The sequence below is a fragment of the Phoca vitulina genome, unplaced genomic scaffold (genome assembly GCF_004348235.1).
Source record: "Phoca vitulina isolate PV1807 unplaced genomic scaffold, GSC_HSeal_1.0 scaffold12, whole genome shotgun sequence".
NCBI classification, from domain to species: Eukaryota; Metazoa; Chordata; class Mammalia; order Carnivora; family Phocidae; genus Phoca; species Phoca vitulina.
The window spans coordinates 48,682,626-48,706,735 of NW_022589715.1; the positions used below are offsets into that span (position 1 = coordinate 48,682,626).

The following is a 24,110-nucleotide window of genomic DNA, read 5'->3' on the forward strand; positions in this document are numbered from 1 at the left end:
TGGGCTCGAGCCCCCCATCGGGCTCCCTGCTCAGCGGGAAGCCTGCTTCTCCCTCTCCCACTCCCCCTGCTTGTGCTCCCTCTCTCGCTGTCTCTGTCAAATAAATAAAATCTTTAAAAATAAATAAATAAAATAAAATAAAACACACATAACTGGGGCGCCTGGGTGGCTCAGTCGAGTAAGCGTCTGCCTTCGGCTCAGGTTATGATCTCAGGGTCCAGGGATCGAGTCCCTCATCAGGGTCCCTGCTCCGTGGGGAGTCTGCTTCTCCCTCTGCCCCTCCTCCCACTCATTCTCTCAATTTCAGTCTCTCTGACAAATAAATAAATAAAATCTTTAAAAAAAAAACCCACACATAATTGGATAGCCACATGCCAAAGAATTAAGTTGGACCTCCTCACACCATTATATATAAAAAGTAATAAAAAATGGATCAGAAATCTAAAATGTAAAAGTTACCACTATAAAACTCAGAGAAGAAAACATAGAAGAAAATCTTCAGGACCTTGGGTTAGGCAATGGTTTTCAAATGACACTAAAAGCACAAACAACAAAGGAAAAACATAAATTGGACAACAATTTATAACTTGTGCTTCAAGGGACGCCATTGGAAAGTAAAAAGACAACCCACAGAATGGGAGAAAATTGCAAATCATGTATCCATGTATCCAACTCACAACCAACAATAAAAAAACAGATAACACAATTTTTAAATGGGCAAAGGATTCAAACAGACATTTCTCCAGCAAAGATATAAAAAAATAAACTATAGGGGCACCTGGGTCCTGGGATGGAGTCCTGCATTGGGCTCCTTGCTCAGCGGGGAGTCTGCTTCTCCCTCTCCCTTCATCCTTCCCCCACTCTCGTGCTCATTCTCTCCCTCCCTCTCTCTCTCTAATAAATAAATAAAATCCTTAAAAAATGTAAAAAATAAAAATAAATAAAAATAAACTATAAAAGCACATGCAAAGATGCTCAACATCATCAGCCATCAGAGAACTCCACACCCACTAGGATGATGGTACTCAAAAACACAGACAATAGCAAATGTTGCTGAGGACGTAGGGAAGTCGGAACCCTCACCCATTGCCAGCAGGAATGGAAAATGGTGCAGCTGATTTGGAAAACTGTTCCTCAAGTTGTTAAATATAGATTATAAATATAGGTACATATCATAGGCATATAGGTAGATATTGTATGATTTCGTTTATATGGAATGTCCTGAACAGGCATATCCACAGAGACAGAGAGATTAGCGGATGCCCCCACGGGGGGCGGGGGGGCAGTGCATGGAGAGTGTTTACTAATGGGTATGGGGCTTCTTTTTGGGTGAAGAAAATGTGAAATCAGCAGTGATGGTTGCACAACCCTGTGAAGATACTAAAACCACTGAATTATACACCTGAAAGGGGTGAATTTTATCGTTATGTGAATTATACCTCAAGAGAGGTATTATTTTATTTTATTTTTTTTAAAGATTGTATTTATTTATTTGACAGAGAGAGAGAGACAGCGAGAGAGAGAGCACAAGCAGGGGGAGCGGCAGGCAGAGGGAGAGGGAGAAGCAGGCTTCCTACCGAGCAGGGAGCCCCACACGGGACTCGATCCCAGGACCCTGGGACCATGACCTGAGCCGAAGGCAGACAGTTAACCAACTGGGCCACCCAGGCGCCCTAAGAGAGATATTATTTTAAAACAAAACAAGAACAAACCTAAGGGCTGTGGGTGCCCTTGATGACTCCGAGGTGGCAGTCCTACATCCTTCACCTTTGGCTGACACGGCTCTCTGTTCTGTTCAGGTCCCCTCCGTCCCTCCCTACCTCAGAGCACTACCCCACTAACCTAAATTCCTGCTTCCTGTTGCCATAGCAGCAACCACACAGCTGAGGTTTACCATGATTCCGTGTAGGGTATTGTTGGAGCTACCACACAGTGAGCACTGGCGGGAAATGTGCCGTGAGGGGCCACGGAGGGGTCTTCAGCAGCTCAGCATGTAACCCCTGTGGGATTAGCCCCCACCCCACCTTTGGGATCTCAGCCCCTAACTCTCCCTCACGTCACTCCAGTGCCCGCGTAGGCTTGCCAGATAAAATACGGGACACCCAGCTAAGTTTTCGTGTCAGATGAGCAACGAGTAACATTTTAGTAGAAGGAGGTCCCAAATAGCATACTATTCACTGTTTATCTGAAATTAGAATTGCATTGGTGTCTTGCTTTTTATCGGCTTATCTGGCAACCGTCCACACCAGCCTCCAGGCCGTTTCTGAAACACACGAAGCACACTCTCACCTCAAGATCTTTGCACTGGCTCTTCCTTCTGCCTGAAATTCTCTTCCCCCAAATCTCCACAGGGCTTCCCTTCAAACTTCAGGCCTTTGTCCAAACAGGACCTCAACATGGGGATGTCTCCAAACCAACTTCTGCCTGGCACTCTGATGTCCCTTCCCCTTAGGGACCACCCCACCTGTTATATATTTAGTTGTTAATTGTCTGCCTTCCCCTCAGTTTACAGGAAACTCCTTGAGGGCACGGCTTCTTTTATCCGCTGCTGCATTCCCAGTGCTTAGAACAGGACCTGGCACGGGGCAGACAGTAAGTGAATATTTACTGAATGGATACGGGAGTGCTGTGCATGGGTTATCTCCTCTAATCTTCCAAAGAGCCCATGAGACAAACACTGCATCAGCCATGTTTCATAGATGAGGGATCGGAGACACAGAAAAGCTAAGTACCTCACCCAGGGGCCCACCGTAGCCAGCAACGGGGCTGGGGCTGGATGTAGGTTCAGACCCCAGAGCCCACGCTCTGGCCCCCCTCACTATAGTGGCTCATTGTCACAGGCAGGGGGGAAGCTCGGAGCAAAGGTACCAGGTATTCCTGCCTCCATCCCCTGTCACTTGTTCTGGGTGAGAGGGAAGGAACCACCATGTTTGAGGGTCTGTATTTGCATCAGCCTCCATAATCCCGGAGTTCACAGTACTTGGTTTTGCCTGAACACTTATTGTTCAACATCAAGAGTATCAAATAACCACTTAAACACCCATGCAATGGAGAAGTCTGTGTGGATATCTGTACTCACTTTTATTTCTTCTTGAACATCAAGATTGTGGAAATTTAAATCAGGTTGTTCTCTCAAAAACTGGTGGAAATAACACTGGTTTCGTACTTCGTCAAAGTGCCAACTGGAGTTTCCATATACACTTAACTAGCAAACAGAAAATAGCAAATCACTTACTTAGCATTCATATAATGGCACTGCCCACAAAGAAATGATCATTACTGTCCCTGGCGCTGTGCAGGCTGAATGCACAAATCCTTAGACTCTTCCTTCTAGGGAGAGCACTAGATAAATTAATTCCTTAAAATGCCACCTGCTGGCCTAATGCCACACAAATGTGGTTGGGACATGTTTGTAGAGTAGAAGCTGTTCATGAAAACCACAATGGTAAACCGACACTCTCAAATGCAGAACAAGGCCAAGTTAAAGAGCAGATATTTCTAACATACTTTCTTGAACCTTCTATCCAGGCTCTGGACTCCTGTTTGTGAAGTGATACAAATGGTCAATTGGGGAGAAAGACACATTCCATTGGTCTTGGAGTTTGAATCTCCACAGAGTGAATATTTAAACCCTATCCTCAGAAAATTATTAGAATCATTCACTTAAAAACCCTACTAGCCCTCAGGAATAAAATAAATCTAGCAACTTCAAGTGTTGGTACCCAGCAGCATTTGACACAGGTGCTGATTTCCTCTTTCGAGGAGTGCTCCCGCCTATGACTCTAGAGCATGACTCTCCCGGCGGACTCTCCTACATCTCTTGCTCCTTCTCAGTCAACTTGGTTCCTTCAATGTGACAGCTCCCCAGGGCTCTAGCTTGGGCTTTTGTTCATTTCATGTTAAAGAGAACATCTGGGCAACATTTAAAAATTAAGGGATTTTGCATAAATCTTTTTCTTTTTAATGGGAAGACCCCATCACGCCAGGTCCACATCACCATGGCAACATCTGGCTGAAGCTAAGTCGTAGCTGCTGCCTTTTAAGGAAACACAGCCTCACCAGCACGCCTCATGGTCCACCCTGATACGAACCAGGATATTCACGGTATCTATGACCGAGAAAAGATAGGGATCCAGAATACAAAAAGAACTCCACCAATCAATTTCAAAGACACAAACAATCGAAAAGAAAACTGAGGAAAGAAACCGTGAACAGGTGTTTTGCAGAAATGGAAGCTCAAGTGAATAAATGTATGAAGAAATGTTCAACATCATTAGTAATTAAATAAATCTTCACTAATAACTAGATAAATGTAAAATTAAGACCTCAATGTGATATTTATGTTCTCAGTGTGAACTTTATGTTCTCTTGGTAAAAATTACAAAGTGTGGCAGTACCAGTAAATGAAAGGGCGTATGTATTTTTTATACTGCTGAAGGGTATATCAACTGGTACGACCACTCTGACAAGCAGTTTGGTACCTTGCAGAGCAGACCATGCAGTGTCATGCACCCAGCAATTTCACTGCTAGGCATTTGCCTTCTAGAAGCTCTTGTACCTGCACCCCCAGAGAAATAGATTAATGGGAATGTTTACCATGGCATCATTAGTAATAGTAAAAAAATACATAAAATAAACCCCTAGAGACAGCCCAACTGCCATCAACAGAGGAGTGCATAAGTAAATCATGGCACATGCACCCAGTGAAATAGTACATAACAGTGAAAATGTATAAACCACACCTACTGGAACCTACATGAATGAGTATTTTTTTAAAGATTTTATTTATTTATCTGACAGAGAGAAAGAGCACAAGCAGGGGGAGCAGCAGGGAGAGGGAAAGGGAGAAGCAGGGTCCCCACGGAGCAGGGAGCCCGATGTAGGGCTCGATCCCAGGACCCTGGGATCATGACCTGAGCCAAAGGCAGACACTTAACTGACTGAGCCACCCAGGCGCCCCTTAAATTTCTTAATATTTGTATGTATAGATCCTAGTCGTTCTGTTTCCCTGGAGAATTTGGATATAGGGTTTTGGATATAGGGCAATTTTTAAAAGCAGACGGTGCAGTTGGACTGTGCGGTCATCAGCCCTTTCGTTTACTGGCTGTGTGACCAAGGGCACAGTGCTTAACATTGCCCATCTGCAAAACAGGAACTAAAACCTAACTCACAGGATTGCAGGGTGGATTAAATGAATGAATGAATATGACACACTTAGCACAGAACCTGGCACATAGGAAGTGTTTTAGTAAATGTCTGCTAATATCATGATCATTTTAACAAGTGTGCAGCCTGGAGAAAAGAAAAATTAAGGAGCTAAAACTGCCAGGATTGCCGATGACCTGTTCACCAGGCTGCATACTATTACTATTCATTAAACCGGGGTATAAGAGGTTGGTGGGGAGAAGATCACACAGTCAGCCTTGACACATGTCGATTTTGAGTGCCCTTGGTTCATCTAAAAGTTCATGCTTAGGAACCAGCCTCTTTAAGTGTTTATGGAGAAGGTCAAGGGAGTGGAGATCCAGAGGATCAAGGGTAAAGCAGGAGAAACAGGGACCAGAGCAGGTGGAGGGACTGGCCAGAGACAGGGGTAGAGTTGCCAGATAAAAACAAGACATACAATTAAATCTAAATTTCAGGTTAACAATGCAAAATTTTTAGGTATAAGTATGTCCCAAGCAATATTTTATACTAAAAAACTATGCATTGTTTATCTAAAATTCAGATGTCACTGGGCTTCCTGGATTTTTATTTGTAAGTCTAGAAACCCCAGACAAGACTGACCTGGCCTCTGCCATAGAAGAAGTGAGTAGGAAGAAGGTGTGTATAAGAGAGGCAGGGTTGGGGCACCTGGGTGGCGCAGTCAGTTGAGCATCTGACTCTTGGTTTGGGCTCAGGTTGTGATCTCGGGGTCGTGAGATCGAGCCTGGCATCAGGCTCTGCACTGGGCACAGAGTCTGCTTGGGATTCTCTCTCCCTCTTGCTCTCTCTCTTTCTCTCTCTCTCTAAAATAAATAAATAAATCTTAAAAAGAAATAAAAGTAGGGGCACCTGGGTGGCTCAGTCGGTTATGCTGCTGCTTTCGGCCTAGGTCATGATCCCCGGATCCTGGAATCAAGCCCCGCATCGGGCTCCTTGCTCAGCAGGGAGCCTTCTTCTCCCTCTCCTCCCCACTCATGCTCTCTCTCGCTATCTCTCTCTCTCAAATAAAATATTTTAAAAATCTTAAGAAAAGAAAGAAAGAAAGAAAGAAAGAAAGAAAGAAAGAAAGAAAGAAAAAGAAAAAGAAATAGAGGCAGGTTTGTTGACTTCTGCTCTCCCTTTGAAGTAGAGTTTGCTGCTAAGCACGATAAGACGGGGAGATGGCACGTAGGATGTTTGAGGAAGAGGGAGGGCCTGGACAGTAAAATCCCCAAGAAGACTGGATGGCTCAGTTCATGTGGGGACAGTGGATGTGTGATGTCTCTGAAGGCACAGATACCAAGGTTCAAGCAAAGAGAAAGTGGATGGGCAGGTTTATTTATGGCTAGGGTTTTGTTGGACAGGGGAGTCACAACATCAGAAAGGCAAAGGGGTCTGGAGAATAAATAGCAAGACAGTTACGGACCCAATGGGACATGGAGTCTAAGTCGGGCAGAGTGGGAAGTGAGGGAAGGAGAGGCTAATAGAAAGCATAGGTTTTAGGGGTGCCTGGGTGGCTCAGTCATTAAGTGGCTGCCTTTGGCTCAGGTCATGATCTCAGGGTCCTGGGATCGAGCCCCGCATCGGGCTCCCTGCTCGGCAGGAAGCCTGCTTCTCCCTCTCCCACTCCCCCTGCTTGTGTTCCTTCTCTCTCTGTGTCTCTCTCTGTCAAATAAATAAATAAAGTATTTAAAAAAAAAAAAGTATAGGTTTTAATTTGCTAAAATATATCTGTTCTACAATGAAATAAAAAGTCCCAATCCAAATGTTAGGAGGCTTGAGTAGCTTATTTCTACTTCTTTGGGAAACTTCCCTCTTCCCCAAAACTATACCTATTAATTTTTTCCTTACAAGGACTTTATAAATAACCAGTTTAATTACTGAAGATCTGCCCATGTTCTCTTTGAAAATCAGACAAGTTGGTACTTACCCAGTTGTTGGGTGGTATGGTTGTGCCATTTTCATGCCTACAGTCATGCCAGATGTAATAATCGGTATATTTCCCTGTCCGGTTCCGACTCAATTGAAACCAAGCATGTTTATCACTGGTGTGGTTTGGTATGAAATCAATTATTAATTTTAAACCTAATGAGCGAAAGTATTTCAAATGTCAGGAAGAAATTATTTTAAAATAATACACGTCAGTTAAGGACAAAAGTGCTTTAGGTAAGCATTTGGAGAATGCTTTTCTCAACCCCCACCACCCCTCCCACCCACCTGCCACTCAGTTTACCTTTATCATGTATGGCTGCAACCAGATTCTCAAAATCTTTCATCGTTCCAAAAATAGGATCAATTTCTCGGAAATCTTCAACACCGTGTCGGAAATCTTTAAGGGATGATTTATAAAATGAAGTAATCCAAATAGTTTTTATATTTAAAGTTGTGATGTAGTCCAGTTTCTCTTGAATACCTAAAGAAAAAAAGTCAAGGCCATGGAAAATAAAGTTGGGTTTTTTTAGTTGAAGGATTAAAAATAAAACCAACATGCCTAAAATTGAAATATTTATATTGAAACAGAAATATTTGGAATTTTGTTGAATTTGAGTGAAATTCAAATAGAAAGATCGAGTTCTACAAGCAGCATCAAATGGTCTTCTAGCAATAATCTTTGACCTTTAACATAAATGTAGAACATTAAAAAAATCTGTGTGTGCATTGTTCATATTTTATTTTTTTTATTTTTTAAAGATTTTATTTATTTATTTGACAGAGAGAGACACAGCAAGAGAGGGAACACAAGCAGGGGGAGTGGGAGAGGGAGAAGCAGGCCTCCCGCCGAGCAGGGAGCCCGATGCGGGGCTCGATCCCAGGACCCTGGGATCATGACCTGAGCCGAAGGCAGACGCTTAACGACTGAGCCACCCAGGCGCCCCTGTTCATATTTTATATTTAAAACTAAGGCTATAGGGCCCCTGGATGGCTCAGTCAGTTAAGCATCTGACTCTTGATCTCAGCTCAGGTCTTGATCTCGGGGGTCGTGAGTTCAAGCCTGGTGCTGGGCTTCACAGCTACGGAGCCTACTTTAAAAAATCAATTAAAAAATAAACAAAACGGGTGCCTGGGTGGCTCAGTCAGTTAAGCCTCTGCCTTTGGCTCAGGTCATGATCCCAGGGTCCTGGGATCAAGCCCCGCATCGGGCTCCCCGCTGAGCCTGCTTCTCCTTCTCCCTCCACCTGCTGCTCTACCTGCTTGTGCTCGCTCACTCTCTCTCTGTCAAATAAATAAATAAATAAAATCTTTAAATAAATAAACAAAAATAAAACCTGGGCTACAGTATTAATTTATTCTACACATGGTTTTTGTGCACCTAATCCAGGCCTGGTGCTGGGCTAAGTGCCAAGGGACAAAGAAGAGTAACTCATGGTCTAGGTGGCACTATCCAGCACGACAGCCGCATGCCCCATGGAGCCGCTGCTGAGCACTTGCAATGGGACCAGTGTGAACTGAGATGTGCTATAAATGTAAAATACTCACTGGATTCTGAAGAACGTAAGAATGTAAAATATCTCATTAATACTGTTATGTTGGTTATATGTTGGAATGATATGTTGGCTTAAACAAAATACTTTTTTTTTTTTAAAGATTTTTATTTATTTCTTTGAGAGAGAGAGAGCATGAGCTGGGGAGGAGAGGGACAAGCAGACTCCCAACTGAGCAGGGAGCCCGATGCGGGGCTTGATCCCAGGACCCTGAGATCATGACCTGAGCCAAAGGCAGACGCTTAACCAACTGAGCCACCCAGGTACCCCCTAAACGAAACACTTTAAATGAATTTTATTAAAATGGATTTTAAATTAAAATTAAATTTGTTTAAAAGATTTTCTTTTTAATGGGGCTTGAACTTACAACCCCAAGATCAAGAGTTGCATGCTCTACCGACTGAGCCAGCCAGGTGCCCCTAAAATTAAATTATTATTAAAATGAATTTATCATCTTTTTCTTTTTTACTTATATGAATGTGACTCCTAGAGAATTTATAGTTATCTATGTGGTTCACATTCTATTTCCTTTGGACAATGCTGAAGCCAAGAATTTATACAGAAGGGAAATCTAGATTTGGCTATGTAGAGACACAGGAATGAAACTCTGTGTACTTGGAACCTTGTAGGATAATTAGCAGATAGCGTGGTTTTTTGTGTGGTTCCGGTTCAGAGTCCTAAATGCAGATCAGACACTTGGGTCTAGTATTCAATCTCCAGTAACTTTCTGTGGGACCCCTATGTGCCTTCCTACAATCAGAGCCTGTCAGAGGTCACACAGCAAGCTGGAGATCACTGAGAGCAAAGCACAAAGCCTCCTGACTCCGGGCACTGGGGCTCTTCCCCTATAATCAGCTGCTTATTTTTGTCTTCTTTGTACCTCAGTTCCCCCATTATAGGTATCTGTGAAACCTCGAAGACTGTTCACAGCCAACAAAAGGATTTTGAATGAAATCAGAATGATACAATATATCTTCTTAAGAATAAGCGCACAGGAACAGGATGTTAAAAACAAAGGGTCTGGACAGAGACAAAGTAAACAGGGATCCCAGGCCCCGACTCCAAGGGGCAGAAGGCAATCACCAAAACAAATTGAAACCCGGAATGGTTCCTTCAAATAATAACAAGCAGATCCCCTCAACCTCAAGGACAAAGACCTATTGATTACAGGAAACAGCTAGTCCCTCCAGGCAAAGTTACTGGGAACTGCAAATGTAGGAGCTGATAAGACCCTGCCCTGTGCACAGGAATTTGGGGTATATCAGAAGGAGATTACAAAGGGAGGGCGGGAAGGGGGGAATTTATCTTTGGGTTTAGGGGTTTTAGCTCTATTCTGTCAAAACATCACTTTCGCTAAGCATTTACTACGCAGAGGCAGCAGGTGCTAGGGCCACGCCAGCATGGGGCGTGTTCTGGGGAAGTCACCCAGACAGCTCACAAGGCGCTATCAGAGGGTGCTGGACACAGTCCAGAGCCCTGCGGGAGCTCTGCGGAACGGAGTGCATGCTCTGAGTGGGAGGCAAAGCAAAAACTAATGCAGAAGATGGGTTTCAACTGCACCTTGAAGGACAGATAATATTTCAATTGGTGAAGACGCAGGGAGATACAAAAAAGAGAAATTGATATGAGCGTGAAAAAGAGAAGCCTTTTATTAATTATTAAGGACAGTTAGAGATTTTAAGTTCCTATTTGTAACGTTTTAAAGTTAGATTAAGCTCATCCCCAGGTCCCACACTCTATTAAATCATTCTGTGTTGTTTTTTTTTTTTCAAACTAAGTATTATTATCAAAAATTACCTTATTATTTTGTTTCTTATAGTTACCCTGAACTAGGGTGACCATATCAACCAAGTTGCCCAGGACAGATTCAGTTTATGCTTGCGCTCTGGCAAAATTTTAGTTTTAAAAGTGATGCGGGTGGCTCAGTCGGTTAAGCGTCCGACTTTTGATTTCAGCTCAGGTCATGATCTCAGGGTCGTGAGATCGAGCCCCACGTGGCATGGAGCCTAGTTAGATTGTCTCTTTCCCTCTCCCTCTGCCCCTTCCCTCCCTCTCTCCCTCTCTTTAAAAAAAAAAAAAATGTGCCCCGGGGGCACCTGACTGGCTCAGTCAGAAGAGTATGTGACTCTTGATCTCAGGGTTGTGGGTTCGAGCCGCACCTTGGGGTGTGGAGATTACTTAATAAAATCTTAAAAAAAAAAAAAGTGTCCTGGTTTGAGCAATGAAGTATAAGTATATTCTACACATAACTCACTTGGAAATTATTGGCGTAACTTTAAAAAAGTAAATTTTTACTTTGTGTTTCATTTTGTTTTTACTAATAGGGATATTATTTTATTTTTTTTTATTTTTATTTTTTTTAAAGATTTTATTTATTTATTTGAGAGAGAGAGAACGAGAGAGACAGAGAGCATGAGAGGGAGGAGGGTCAGAGGGAGAAGCAGACTCCCTGCCGAGCAGGGAGCCCGATGTGGGACTCGATCCCGGGACTCCAGGACCATGACCTGAGCCGAAGGCAGTCGCTTAACCAACTGAGCCACCCAGGCGCCCCAGGGATATTATTTTAAATAATCCTCAATTCACGTAATGTCCAACACACCCTGCTAACGCCTTTTTCCATCTCTCAGGATTTAAACTTTAAAGGCTCACCCTATACCCTTTAAAGATATGGCTTAATTTTCTTCTATGACATTATTTATGCTTTATTCATTAATAAGAAACTCCCAGCCAGATTACCAAACTAGCTCCTACATACACTGGGAAAATAATTCTAAACTGTCATCTCTGAAGAAATCAACTAGAAGGTGCACAGAGGCAGGAAGCAACCGAGGAGGAAGTCTACTCCACCGTCAGAAGTTAGAATCGATTAGCTAAGTATATGTACTTAGTGGGCAATAAATCAAACAACTCAATGGGGGCTCAAAGGCCTCCAGTAAGCAGCCTTTCATCATGTGAAGAACTGCTGGGTTGTGCTGAATGGCTTTTCAAATACCATAAACAGGGAGACACTCAGTGTGACCAGTCACAACGGAATGTGCTTAATGCACAAACCAGGCATGATTGGGTTTTGAGGATTAAGAGCCATAAAGCGCAACCTCATCCCAGCCCCGCCCGAATCTGGCCCCTACACCCACCTCTCAGGTCTCCGTTCCCATCCTGGTCACTGTCCTTGAAAGATCTCGGGTAGATCTGGTACATGGGCCCCGCCTGCCACCAGTCCAGGCACTTGGGCGAGACAGCAATGATGGCTATGGTGGCCGCGGTGAGCACGAGCACAGAAGCCACGGTGAGCCAGAAGAGCACCTCCCGGGGCACCCGGTAGCGGGCCTGGCCGGAGAACTGGAACAGCACCTCCTTGGGCATGCCCGCATATGGCCTGATGATCTGCAGGGCGGGCTCGCCAGGGCCAAGGATGGCCACCGCGCTGTCCGGAGGGCTGCCCGGGTCCGGCTCCTTCTCCAGGATGTCTTCGTTCTGCACAAACCCGTTGTTGGTCCGGCATCCCCGCAGACTCATACCGATGGAGTCTCTCTTGCCTTTATCCTCAGCCATGTCCCACCGCCTGATCCCTTCAGTGTACCTTCCTGCAATAACAAAGGTGGAGAGATAGCCGGCTGAAATGCTTGGTGGTGTTAATGAGCTTTCGTGGTTTATAAATAAACCTGGCTGGACAAAGTCCAGCCAAACAAGAAAGGGTAAAGGTAAAAGGGGTTTAAAAAAATTCTCTGTGCATCAGCCCTTGAGGCTGTCATGGCTACAGTCCCAACACCGAGGGAGTCAGACCTGGATCGGGACAAGGGCATAGAGGAGGAGAAACCAGAAGAGGAGGCAATTCAAGACATTACTTGATTGAGTACCCCGATGTTTACAGCAGCATTATTCACAACAGTCAAACAGTAGAAACAAGCCAAGTGCCCATCAAGAGATGAATGGACAAAATGTGATATATACATACAATGGAATATTACTCAGCCGTAAAAAGGAAGGAAATCCTGTTGCATGCTACAACGTGGATGAACCTCGAAGACATTATGCTCAGTGAAATAAGCCAGTTGCAAAAGGACAGATAGTGTATGATTCCACTTATATGAGGCCCCTAGACTAATTCATGGAGACAGAGACAGTAGAAGGGTGGTTACCGGGGGCTAGGAGGAAGGGAGAAATGGAAAGTCATTGTTTACTGAGTACAGAGCTTCCATTTGGGAGGATGAAAAACTTCTGGAGATGGATGGTGGTGATGGTTGCACAACAATGTAAATGTGCTTAATGCTACTGAATTGTGCACTTAAATAGTTAAGTGGTAAATTTTATGTTATATTTCACCACAATAAAAAAAGAAGCTTAAAAATGTTCATTTTAGCTAGGTACGAGAAAAAGAAACAAATAACCAAATTTTGCAAGGGGCAACAGGCTCTTCTTTATTTTTTGTTTTGAAGGTCTCTTCTTTCTACAAATCCAAGAGGAAGAATGTCTGGAGACAGGGAACAACACTTTGTTACGGAAGCTAATTTCATTTTATCTCAGTTCAGGCCAACCATATAAATAACTATTTGTACACTCCGTTGGACCCCAGGTGTCTTCAGTCTTGTTTTCTGTTTTTCAGCTTCCATTCTTGGAAGCACTTTCTGAAGGTGGGGAGGGGAGATGGCGGAAAAAGGATTCTATGTCTTTCAAGTTCCAGTGCTTAACTATAGGTAAATATAAATGTCCTTAATAACTGCACTTCAAAGTTATTTAATCAGGGGCACCTGGGTGGCTCAGTCAGTTAAGTGGCCAACTCTTGATTTTAGCTCAGGTCATGATCTCAGGGTTGTGGGATCGAGGCCCTGAGTCGAGCCCTGCGTTGAGCCCCAGGCTCAGCACAGAGTCTGCCTGAGATTCTCTCTGCCCCTCCCCCCAATTCATGCTTGCTCATTCTCTAAAACAAATAAATAAACTCTTTTTAAAAAAGGGTTATTTAATCATTGACATGTGTAAAATACAACATTTGCAGCCTTGAGGAAACTGCCTTAAAGTTAGGTGTGCTTTCCTAGAAGATTCTGCAAGCCTTCCAAGAATGTGATGATTCATGGGTCCCATTTAATCAAAGGCATTTAAACAACCCTGTGACTCATTTGATCATATAACAAGAATTTTTCTTCATTAAATAAAGCTATATGAATTCTTAACATTGCTGGGTTTTTGGTTTTGGTTTTTGTAGAATGACTTAGAAGCAGTGTATGGTATGGAGGAATAAACCATTTGATTCTGTCCAAGTTATTTTTTTAAATGAGAAAATCTCAATACCTAGGTCATCGAATGCATCCAATAACTGGCATCTCTCATTATTAATTATGCACATTGTGTATTTTTTAAAAAATCAAAAGAATTTAACATTATGTCTTGGAATTGTTTTATCTCTCAAACACATAATGGTAATTTTCACACAAAGATCTAATTCTTGAAATTCAGTTACTGTTTGGGGAAAAAACAATGTGCAAAAATAGTCAGAGTTTTAAAATAATTTTAAATTATAAATAAATAACTTTCAGTTATCTTTAAATTCTAAATATGCAATCATATATACGCAGAGAAAACTTTACATCACAGCAATATGACTTCATGACAAAAATGTTCCATTTCAGCTTTTCTACACCCAACGTGGGGCTCGCACTAACATCCCTGAGATCAAGAGTCGCATGCTCTATGGACTTGAGCCAGTCAGGTGCCCCTCCTACTTCTCTACATTTTATTTAAAATAACAACTTCTCTACATTTTATTTAAAACAACAATACTTTGAGTTTCCAGAACATGCAAACTAGAATCTTTTTTTTTAAGATTTTATTTATTTATTTGATAGAGAGAGCACAAGCAGGGGGAATGGCAGGCAGAGGGAGAAGGAGAAGCAAGCTCCCCGCTGAACACGGAGCCTAATGTGGGGCTCGATCCCAGGACCCTGCAATCATGACCTGTAGGCAGAAGCTTAACCAACTGAGCCACCCAGGAGCCCTGGAATCTTTTAAAGACAATTGAATTAGGGGAACCTGGCTGGCTCAGTCAGAAGTGCATGCAACTCTTGATCTCAGGGTCACGAGTTTGAGCCCCACACTGGGTATAGAGATTATTTAAAATTTTTTTTAAAAATCTTTAAAAAAAAAACCTAAAAACAATTGAAAGATTATCTGGTCTTTGGTGGGAGGATTTTTTTAAAAAATAAAAGCAATCACAAAAAATTGCTTGAATAGATTGAATAAAATTTTTGAATTTATTATATCACAAAGGGTACTGATTGAAGAGCATATATCAAGTTGGGAAATATACTGGCAATAAATACACCAAAAAACTTATGTCTTTAACATTAAAGGTACATATATATTGTTAGGCTATATATATATATATATATATATATATATATATATATATATAAAATTTCATGATATCAATTAAAAAATATGTCAGTAGAGGGCGCCTGGTGGCTCAGTTGGTTAAGCGACTGCCTTTGGCTCAGGTCATGATCCTGGAGTCCCGGGATCGAGTCCCACATCGGGCTCCCTGCTCAGCGTGGAGTCTGCTTCTCCCTCTGACCCTCTTCCCTCTCGTGCTCTCTGTCTCTCATTCTCTCTCTCTCAAATAAATAAATAAAATCTTAAAAAAAAAAAAATGTCAGTAGAAAACTTGGGAAAAATATAAAGACATTTCACACAAATCGACTCACTAATATCAGAGAAACAAATGAGCATTTTCAATCACACTGGCAAAGAACTTCTAAAAGATAATAGTGCTGGCAAGTGTCTAGTGTAAATTAACATAATAATTCTAGAAAGTAATTTGGCAATGTGTATCATGAGTTTTAACATTTTCAGAGTAGGAAATGAAGCCAACTCTATCAGATTTTAAAATAAAAACTCCAGTAAAATAAGGAGTTGGTATGAAAGAAGGGATAGGTCAAATGATCAATTGAACAGACTGGAGTCACCAAAAACAGATTCTTATTCCAAAGGGAATTTACAATATGAAAAGGCAACATTTCAAATCAGGAAAAGAAAGATTATTTTAGTAAGTGATGTTGGACAACTAGCTAGCTATTTGAAAAAGAAAACAAAACCATATAGCTTTCCTTATTCCTTACATCAAAATAAGTTGTAGGGGCGCCTGGGTGGCTCAGTCGGTTAAGCGTCTGCCTTCGGCTCAGGTCATGGTCCCAGGGTCCTGGGATCGAGCCCCGCATTGGGCTCCCTGCTCAGCGGGGAGCCTGCTTCTCCCTCTCCCCCTGCCTGCCATTCCCCCTGCTTGTGCTCTATCAAATAAATAAATACATCTTTAAAAAAATGAAAATAAAAATAAAAACGAACAATCCACAAAGACAAAAAGGCAAATGGCAAACACATATGACAAGCTGATTTCCATAATACAGAAACAGACTGTACAAATTAACACCAAAACATAGAAAAATGGACAAAGGATATAAGCAGTTGACAGGAAAAAAATACAAGTGATTAGTAAACAAAAAATGTACATTTCACCCAAAATTAAAGAGAAACAAAAATTAAAAAGATACACTACTTTTAGGCGCCTGGGTGGCTCAGTCGTTAAGCGTCTGCCTTTGGCTCAGGTCATGATCCCAGGGTCCTGGGATCAAGTCCCACATCGGGCTCCCTGCTCTGTGGGAAGCCTGCTTCTCCCTCTCCCACTCCCCCTGCTTGTGTTCCTGCTCTCGCTATGTCTCTCTCTGTCAAAAAAATAAATAAAATCTTTAGAAAAAAAAAAAGATACACTACTTTTAAACTATCATTTTGGCAAAAATGAAAGACTTGATAATACCCAGCATCTGAAAATATATAGGGAACCAGCATTCATACACTCATGCATAAAGTAGAGCAACCCTTGTGTAGAACAATTTGGGAGTATATGTCAAAATTAGAAATTGCCTAACCTTTGGGGCACCTGGGTGGCTCAGTCAGTTAAGCCTCTGCCTCCAGCTCAGGTCATGATCCTGGGGTCCTGGGATCGAGCCCCATATCAGGCTCCCTGCTTAGGAGCCTGGTTGTCCCTCTCCCTCTGCCACTCCCCCTGCTTGTGTGCTCTCTCTCGCTCTCAAATAAATAAAATCTTTAAAAAAAATAAATTGCATAATGTTTGACTTGGAAATTACACTGCTAAAACCTTATCTTGAAGATGGAACCAACAAGATATAGGTACAAGGATGTAAACTGCAATAAAATTGGAGACAACCTAAATATACATCGCTAGAGAATAATTTAAATAAATTATGGCATATTCAAACAATGGAATACCACATAGCTCCTACAAAAAACAAATTTATGTATCTGGGCTGATAAGGAAAAATGTCCAAAGTATACTGTGAAGTGGAAAAAATGTTCTAGAACAGTATGGATAATATAATCAGATGTGTGGGGGGGAAATGGCACATATACGTGTGCATGCATATTAAATTTTCAGCTAGTAGCGGCGCCTGGGTGGCTCAGTCACTTAAAAATCTGCCTTCGGCTCAGGTCATGATCTCAGGGTCCTGGGACTGAGCCCTGCATCAGGCTCCCTGCTCAGCAGGGAATCTGCTTCTCCTTCTCCCTCTGCCCTCTCCCCTGCTCATGCTCTCTCTCTCTCAAATAAATAAATAAATAAAATATTTAAAAATTTTTTTCAGCTAGTGGTTGACTGGAGACTGAGAATAAGAGAATGAGGTCAATAATCCTTGGACTTTTACTTCTCACTTTACCCTGACTGAGTTCTTTGCCCTCAACATATATGACTTTTATAATAGAGGGAAAGAAATGTTCATAACCTTTAACTCAGCAATTCCACTCCCCAAAATCTATCTTAAGGAAATGATCCAAGATAAGAACAAACATTTGTAGGGCGCCTGGGTGGCTCAGTTGGTTAAGCATCTGCCTTCGGCTCAGGCTCAGGTCATGATCCCAGTGGGGAGTCAGCTTCTCCCTCTCCCTCTATCCCCCACCCCTGGGCTTGTGCTCTCTCTCTCTCGAATAAATAAATAAAATCTTTTTAAAAAAAGAACAAACATTTGCATATAATGAGGCTTATAATTTACAGTGCTATTTATAATAGCAAACACTAGAAATAACCTAAATGTTCAATGACACAAGACTAGCTAAAAGATTATTGTATATCCATGTGCTAGAATATTAGTCATTAAGCGTATTTTCCAAGATTTTTAATGACATGGAAGAAATCCCACATTATCATGTTGAGTGGGGCAATGCAGAATATAAAGAAATTGTCCCAGTTATGTGAAAAAAATTGCATGTATATCTGCAAAATCCTATTAGAAAATATAATTAGAGTGTTTACCTCTGGGTTCTAAGTTTATAGGTGACACTCATTTTGTTCTTTAAACCTTTTTTTATTTTTCTAATTTTTCTATAATAAATATGTACTTCTCTTCCACTGGAAAAAAAAATAAGTCAGGGAACCTGAGTTGGGAGTCTGTCTACCTAGAACTTCTAGGCAGGTGGTAGAGTTCAGTAATAAGGTAACTTCTCCTAGCAACAGCCACCCAAAATTTGTAAACACCCCATACCCATATCTAAAGGAAAGAGAAAAAATCAAACTTAAACAAGCAGAAAGAAAACAGAAAAGAATTCAATGAACCAATTCCGAAAAACTGGACAGAAGAGGCAGTTGGCAGTAATCTAGACAAGATACTCAGAAAGCTAAGAATCCCAAGTACAAAAGTATCAGTATCACTTACTTTTAAGGAGATTTTAAAATGAAATATCGATGGCAGAAAGCAAAACACACTACTGTTACAACTTTTATTTATTTATTTATTTATTTTTTAAGATTTTTTTATTTATTTATCTGAGAGAGAGAATGGGAGACAGAGAGCATGAGAGGGGGAGGATCAGAGGGAGAAGCAGACTCCCCGCTGAGCAGGGAGCCCGATGCGGGACTCGATCCCGGGACTCCAGGATCATGACCTGAGCCGAAGGCAGTTGCCTAACCAACTGAGCCACCCAGGCGCCCCCTGTTACAACTTTTAAATGTGAAAAAGGAACCAGACGACTAAGGTAGCTTTAAGAGGCAACACGGATAATCAGAACCAAGAATCAGAGATAATGAAGATTAATCTCCTCCATAAATTCAAATCCCAAGTGACTTACACAATCATGCTAATAAAACAAAGAAAAGTGAAATATCTAGAAAACAGGAGCTAGAATGTTAGGGAACACCACAAGATCCAGAAACATCCTGTGAGTAAACCAAGAAACAAACATACAGAAGTAGTAATAAGTGGGGAAAAATATATGTATATAATGCATTTGAAAAGCCATCATATCATAAAGACGTCCACTTAGCAGCAAATCCACCAAAGTGACATGCAATGTATAACCTGTCAGGTTTGTGAACATTTGAAAGAGCAGAACAATTTTCCATATTGCATTCCCCTATTTACAGCCTCTGTGAACTGAGGGTGGGACCTGCTGCAAAGTTATCTCTAAGTTCCCAGCCTCTGGCTCGGGGACTGGCACGTTATTAAATGAATAAAAGAACAGTCACTTAAAGACGGAGAGACTGAACTCTATGCTGAAGGAGGAGGAGGAAGAGGGAGAGAAAAAGTAGAAAGTACATCTGCACAGAAATGTAGATTTTTATCACCTAGCCAAATGTTCTTGCCTTGGTACAGTTTAATGAGTGAGATTTGAAGTCGGAGGAAGTGAGAGGCAAGCGTGCCTCCACCACATGCTCTCGGATGTTGGACCCACCACCAGCTTCGCGAAGGTCTCTGTTCCCTCAACTGTAACATTTAACTTGGTTCCGGGCCAACTGTTATAAGTAGGGTCCAGAGTAAAATGTTTTGTTTTGTTTTGTTTTTTAAAAACAGTTCTAATTAGAAGGAAACAAAAAATGGATTTATCCCAGCTAGGGATAGTTAAACTTGTATCAGTTAAACTTACATCACCACTGAAATCAGAGGAGACTCTTCAAACATTTTTTTTGCTGAAAGTTAGACTATTTTAAAACATTTTTATGACCAAATATAACCCCCCAAATGGCAAAAGAAATGTGAACAGAATATGAGAGTGTGACAAATGTCACAACAAAGCCTTACTATGTTTCATATACGAAGAATTAATGCAAACATACAAATCAATAGCTAAATTACATTCAATAGGAGATTAAAAGAGGTTGCAAATTATATATAAGAAATTAACATCACATAAAAGTCGTTGCATAAAAGTACTTTCTTGATGGAATTAAAGAAATATAAATTAAAACACTGTTGAGGTACATGATGCATGAATTGCATCCCTGTACACATGCCTTTTCCCCATTCATTTCTTAGACCCTTAACACACTGAGCCTGGGCTTGGACATGTGGCTAGCTCTGGCCAATGGGACAGTAACAAACTTAACATAAAAGGCAGCTTTAAAAATTTCTTGTGCATTCCTGCTCCTCTTTTGGACCTTTGCCATCACCATGAGATTATGCCCAGGCTGGCCCGCTGAAGGGTAAAGGAGGGATGTGGGAGATGTGGGAAGGAGTGTGAAATCTGCCCATTTAGGGTCCCTAGACCAGCCAATGCCCAGGCAGCCGGCCAACTGACCACAGACCCTTGAGGAAGCCCAGCCGGGATCGGTGGAGGCTACCTAGTCCAGGTCAGTCAAGCTGCCTGTCAACTGTTGTGTCATGAAAATTAATAAATGGTTGGGTTACTGTTTGGTTCTGGCCTTTGAAAAATGGCTTTACTGGAGGGTAACTGACATACAATAAACCGAACTCATTTAAAGTATATAATTTGGTAAGGTTTAACATGTGTATGCACCCATGAAACCATCACCACGATCAGAATGAACATGTCCATCACCTGCAGGACTGCCAGATGGTCTTCCCAAGTGGCTGTACCATTTTCCACCCCCCCCCCCCCCCAACAGCAATGAATAAGAGTTCTTGCTCTACTTCCTTACTGACATTTAGTGTTGTTACTGTTTTAGAGGTTAGGAGTAAAGTGGGGTCTCGTGGTTGTTCAGCACATTCCTTTTTACCTCTGAGTAGAATTCCATCGTATGAATGTATCATTGTTTATAACTGAACACTTGGGGGGCACCTGGGTGGCTCAGTCTGTTAAGCATCTGCCTGCAGCTCAGGTCATGATCTCAGGGTCCTGGGATCGAGCCCCGAGTCAGGCTCCCTGCTCCACGGGGAGCCTGCTTCTCTCTCTCCTGATGCCCCTCCCCTTGCTCATGCTCTCTTTCTCTCAAATAAATAATAAATAAAATCTTAAAACTGAACACTTGTTGTTTTTTCCCCCAGTTTTTTACTATGATAAATAAAACTGCTATGAACAATCATATACAGGTCTTTGTAAGGATATGGCTTTCTTTTCTTTTGGGTAAATACCTAGGAGCGGGATGGCTGGATCATATGGGAGGTATATGTTTAACCTTTTAAGGAACCACCAAACTGTCTCAGAAAGTGGCTGCACCATTTTATATTACCCTTAGCAGTATATGAGAGCCCTAGTTCCTGCACATCCTTGCCAGCACTTGTAATGTTCACTAGGTTTCATTTTAGTGATTCTAGTAGGTAGGGAGTGGTATTTCATTGTGATTTTGATTTGTACATCCCTAATTACTAATGATCTTGAGTATCTTTTCAGGGCTTACTTGCCATCCATCTAGCTTTTTGGTGAAGTTGATGCTGCCCAGCAGCCAGTGGGGTTCAGTTCTCTCCATGTGGTCTTTCCATATGGGCTACTTCGGGCTTCCTCATAGCATTCTGGCTCGGTCCCATATGTGAGGGTCCCATCCAAAGAAAGAAAGCAAGGCAGCAACTCCATGTTTTTTGGGACCAGCCTCAGAAGTAACATAGCCCCTTTTGGACTGTCCTGTATGTACCAAGCCCAGAGTCCACGTGTGAAGTTCTGGGGCAAAGGACATGGATACAGGGAAGCCATTACCTGGGATATTAATGCAATTAATCTTACCACGTGCTGAACGTTTTTTTCAAAGGTGATGAAAAAACATGTAAGATATGCCGTCTTAACATTTTTAAGTGTATGGTTCAGTAGTGTTAAGTGTATTCCCATTGTTGTGAAACCAATCTCCAGAAATTGTTTCATCTTGCAAGTCTGAAGCTTTACACACCCATTAAACAACTTTTCTCTCCCCCCTCCCCAGCCCTTGGTAACCACCATTCTATTTTCTGTCTCCATGAATGGGACCATCTTGGTACCTCATAGAAATGGAATCACACAGTAGTTGTCTTTTTGTGACTGGCTTATTTCTCTTGGGATAATGTCCTTGAGGTCCATCCATGGTGTAGCCTGGGTCAGAATCTCCTTCCCTTTTTAAAACTGAATGATATCCCATTGCACATAATACCACATTTTGCTTATCCATTCACCTGTCAGATATTTGGGCTGCTTCCATCTTTTGAGTATTGTGAAGGCTAGCCTTATGAACGTGGTTGTGCAAATATGTCTTCAAGAGCCTACTTTTAGTTTTTGTGGATCTGTATCCAGATGTGGGATTGTTGGATCATATGGGAATTCCAGTTGTAATTTTTTGAGGAAACTCCATACTGCTTTCCATAGTGGTTGCACCGTTATATAATCTCACCAACAGCGCACAACGGATCCAGTTCCTCCACACCCTTGCCAATACTCATTATTTTCTTTTGTTTTGTTTTTATAGTAGCCATCCTAATGGATGTGAGGTGATATTTTATTTTTTATTTTTTTATTTTTATTTTTTTAAAGATTTTATTTATTTATTTGACAGAAAGAGACACAGCGAGAGAGGGAACGTAAGCAGGGGGAGTGGGAGAGGGAGAAGCAGGCTTCCCACGGAGCAGGGAACCCGATGTGGGGCTCGATCCCAGGACCCTGGGATCATGACCTGAGCCGAAGGCAGATGCTTAACGACTGAGCCACCCAGGCGCCCCTTATTGTGGTTTTGATTTGTGTTTTCCTGATGGTTATTGAGTATCTTTTTCATATGCTTGCTGGCATTTGTGTATCATCTTTGGAGAAATGTCTCTTCAAGTGCTTTGCCCCTTTTTTAATCAGGGTATTTGATTTTTTTTGCTGTTGAGTTCTAACAATGTTTAATTTGTATTCCCAACAGGCACTTACAGGGCCAGGTGCAGCCCTGAGCTGGTGCTTCAACCTGACGAAAGGCATGTTTCTGTGTATCTCAGGCCCAAATTTGTGACAACCACGGCCAGGGGATCTCGGTGGCTATGGTCAACCCAGAGCAACTGCTATTAATCATAATACTTCGCCACTGTGCCTTCCTGGTGGCCTCTCCTCCAGACATGAAAAAACAACAGATACACAAACAAAAAAAGCATAATAATGTCCTTATGTGACATCACTGGCCAACAGTATAATTGAATCCACAGGGTAATGGGCTGATTTATAAAGTGTTTGAACCCTTGGGTGTCTCAATGCTTTCCTGCTTTTAAAGACAGTTCTCAAAAAAAAAAAAAAAAAAAGTCCAGAATCACAAAAGAAATAATGACCCATAATATCTGGTCTTTAACAAAGTTCTATTGAAAAAGGTCACCCAACAGTTAAATGCCAAGATCCCTACCCTGTGACAAATACTTCAAATTCAGATACACTGAGCTGCTCTGGAAAACGTGTAATTATCAGCACCGGTAGACACTGTCCTGCCACAAAGCGTCTTGCTCCAAATTCAAAGAGCATGAATCACGAGCTACCATCATCTGAGAACATTGTGTGTTAGAACTTCACTGGGACACAAATGCCATTCTCTGCAATCTAAAGCTGGGGAAATGTGGTTGTTGGTATTGAGTGAGTCCCTCCACTCCTAGGCCAAACCCAGTATTCTGGGAATGGGTGGGGCTCTATGTCGCCCTGACCGTTGAGGACCCTCTTTAGCGAGGCCTGACTTAAAGCCAGGAAATACTCAGCACGGCTTTGGGCACTGGATCAGGGTCTCTGAGAACATAGATCAGAGGACAAAGTGCCGGTTCAGGTAGAAAAGACAGAAAACATGTCATACTTTAAGGAAATGGCTTCACCCATGGCTAGGCATATACATAAACCCATTGTGAATGTGTCCCTTTAAAATAAAGCCCACTGAACGTGCACAATCTGTCAGACCATTGACCTTCTCGATAACCCTGGTATTGAGACTCCATAGCTTCCAGTGGCTTCTCAATATAAAGAGAACAAAGTCCATATATCTTGGCCTTGAAGTCTAAGCTTCAGTCTATGCCCATTCTATGTTCGAATCTTATTTCTCTCTTAATATCTCCAAATCAGGCCCTCCGCTCCAGTCAACCAGTGATGTTCACCGTTCCCTCCCCACGAACTCTGAACACCTCGTTCCGGACATTTTTTCCTCCTAAGGCCCTGCTCCATCTGCCTTCCTCCTCCCGCCACCCCAACATCAATATCACTCCCGTGGACACTCATCTAGCACCCCCAGCACCCCCTACTCATTTGTATATT

General features: G+C 42.1%; 1 protein-coding gene across 1 annotated transcript in view; it reads right to left on the reverse strand.

Moving 5' to 3' along the window:
• Positions 1-12,245, reverse strand: part of SLC3A1 (solute carrier family 3 member 1) — a 33,168-nt gene extending 20,923 nt beyond the window's left edge. The window contains exons 1-4 of the mRNA XM_032411071.1: positions 11,801-12,245; positions 7,418-7,597; positions 7,115-7,269; positions 3,080-3,205 (exon numbers count right to left, since the gene is read on the reverse strand). Coding sequence (XP_032266962.1) covers positions 3,080-3,205; positions 7,115-7,269; positions 7,418-7,597; positions 11,801-12,218 — 879 coding nt within the window. The 5' untranslated portion in view covers positions 12,219-12,245. The remainder of the gene's footprint in view (positions 1-3,079; positions 3,206-7,114; positions 7,270-7,417; positions 7,598-11,800) is intronic.
• Between the last annotated feature and the right edge of the window lie 11,865 nt (positions 12,246-24,110).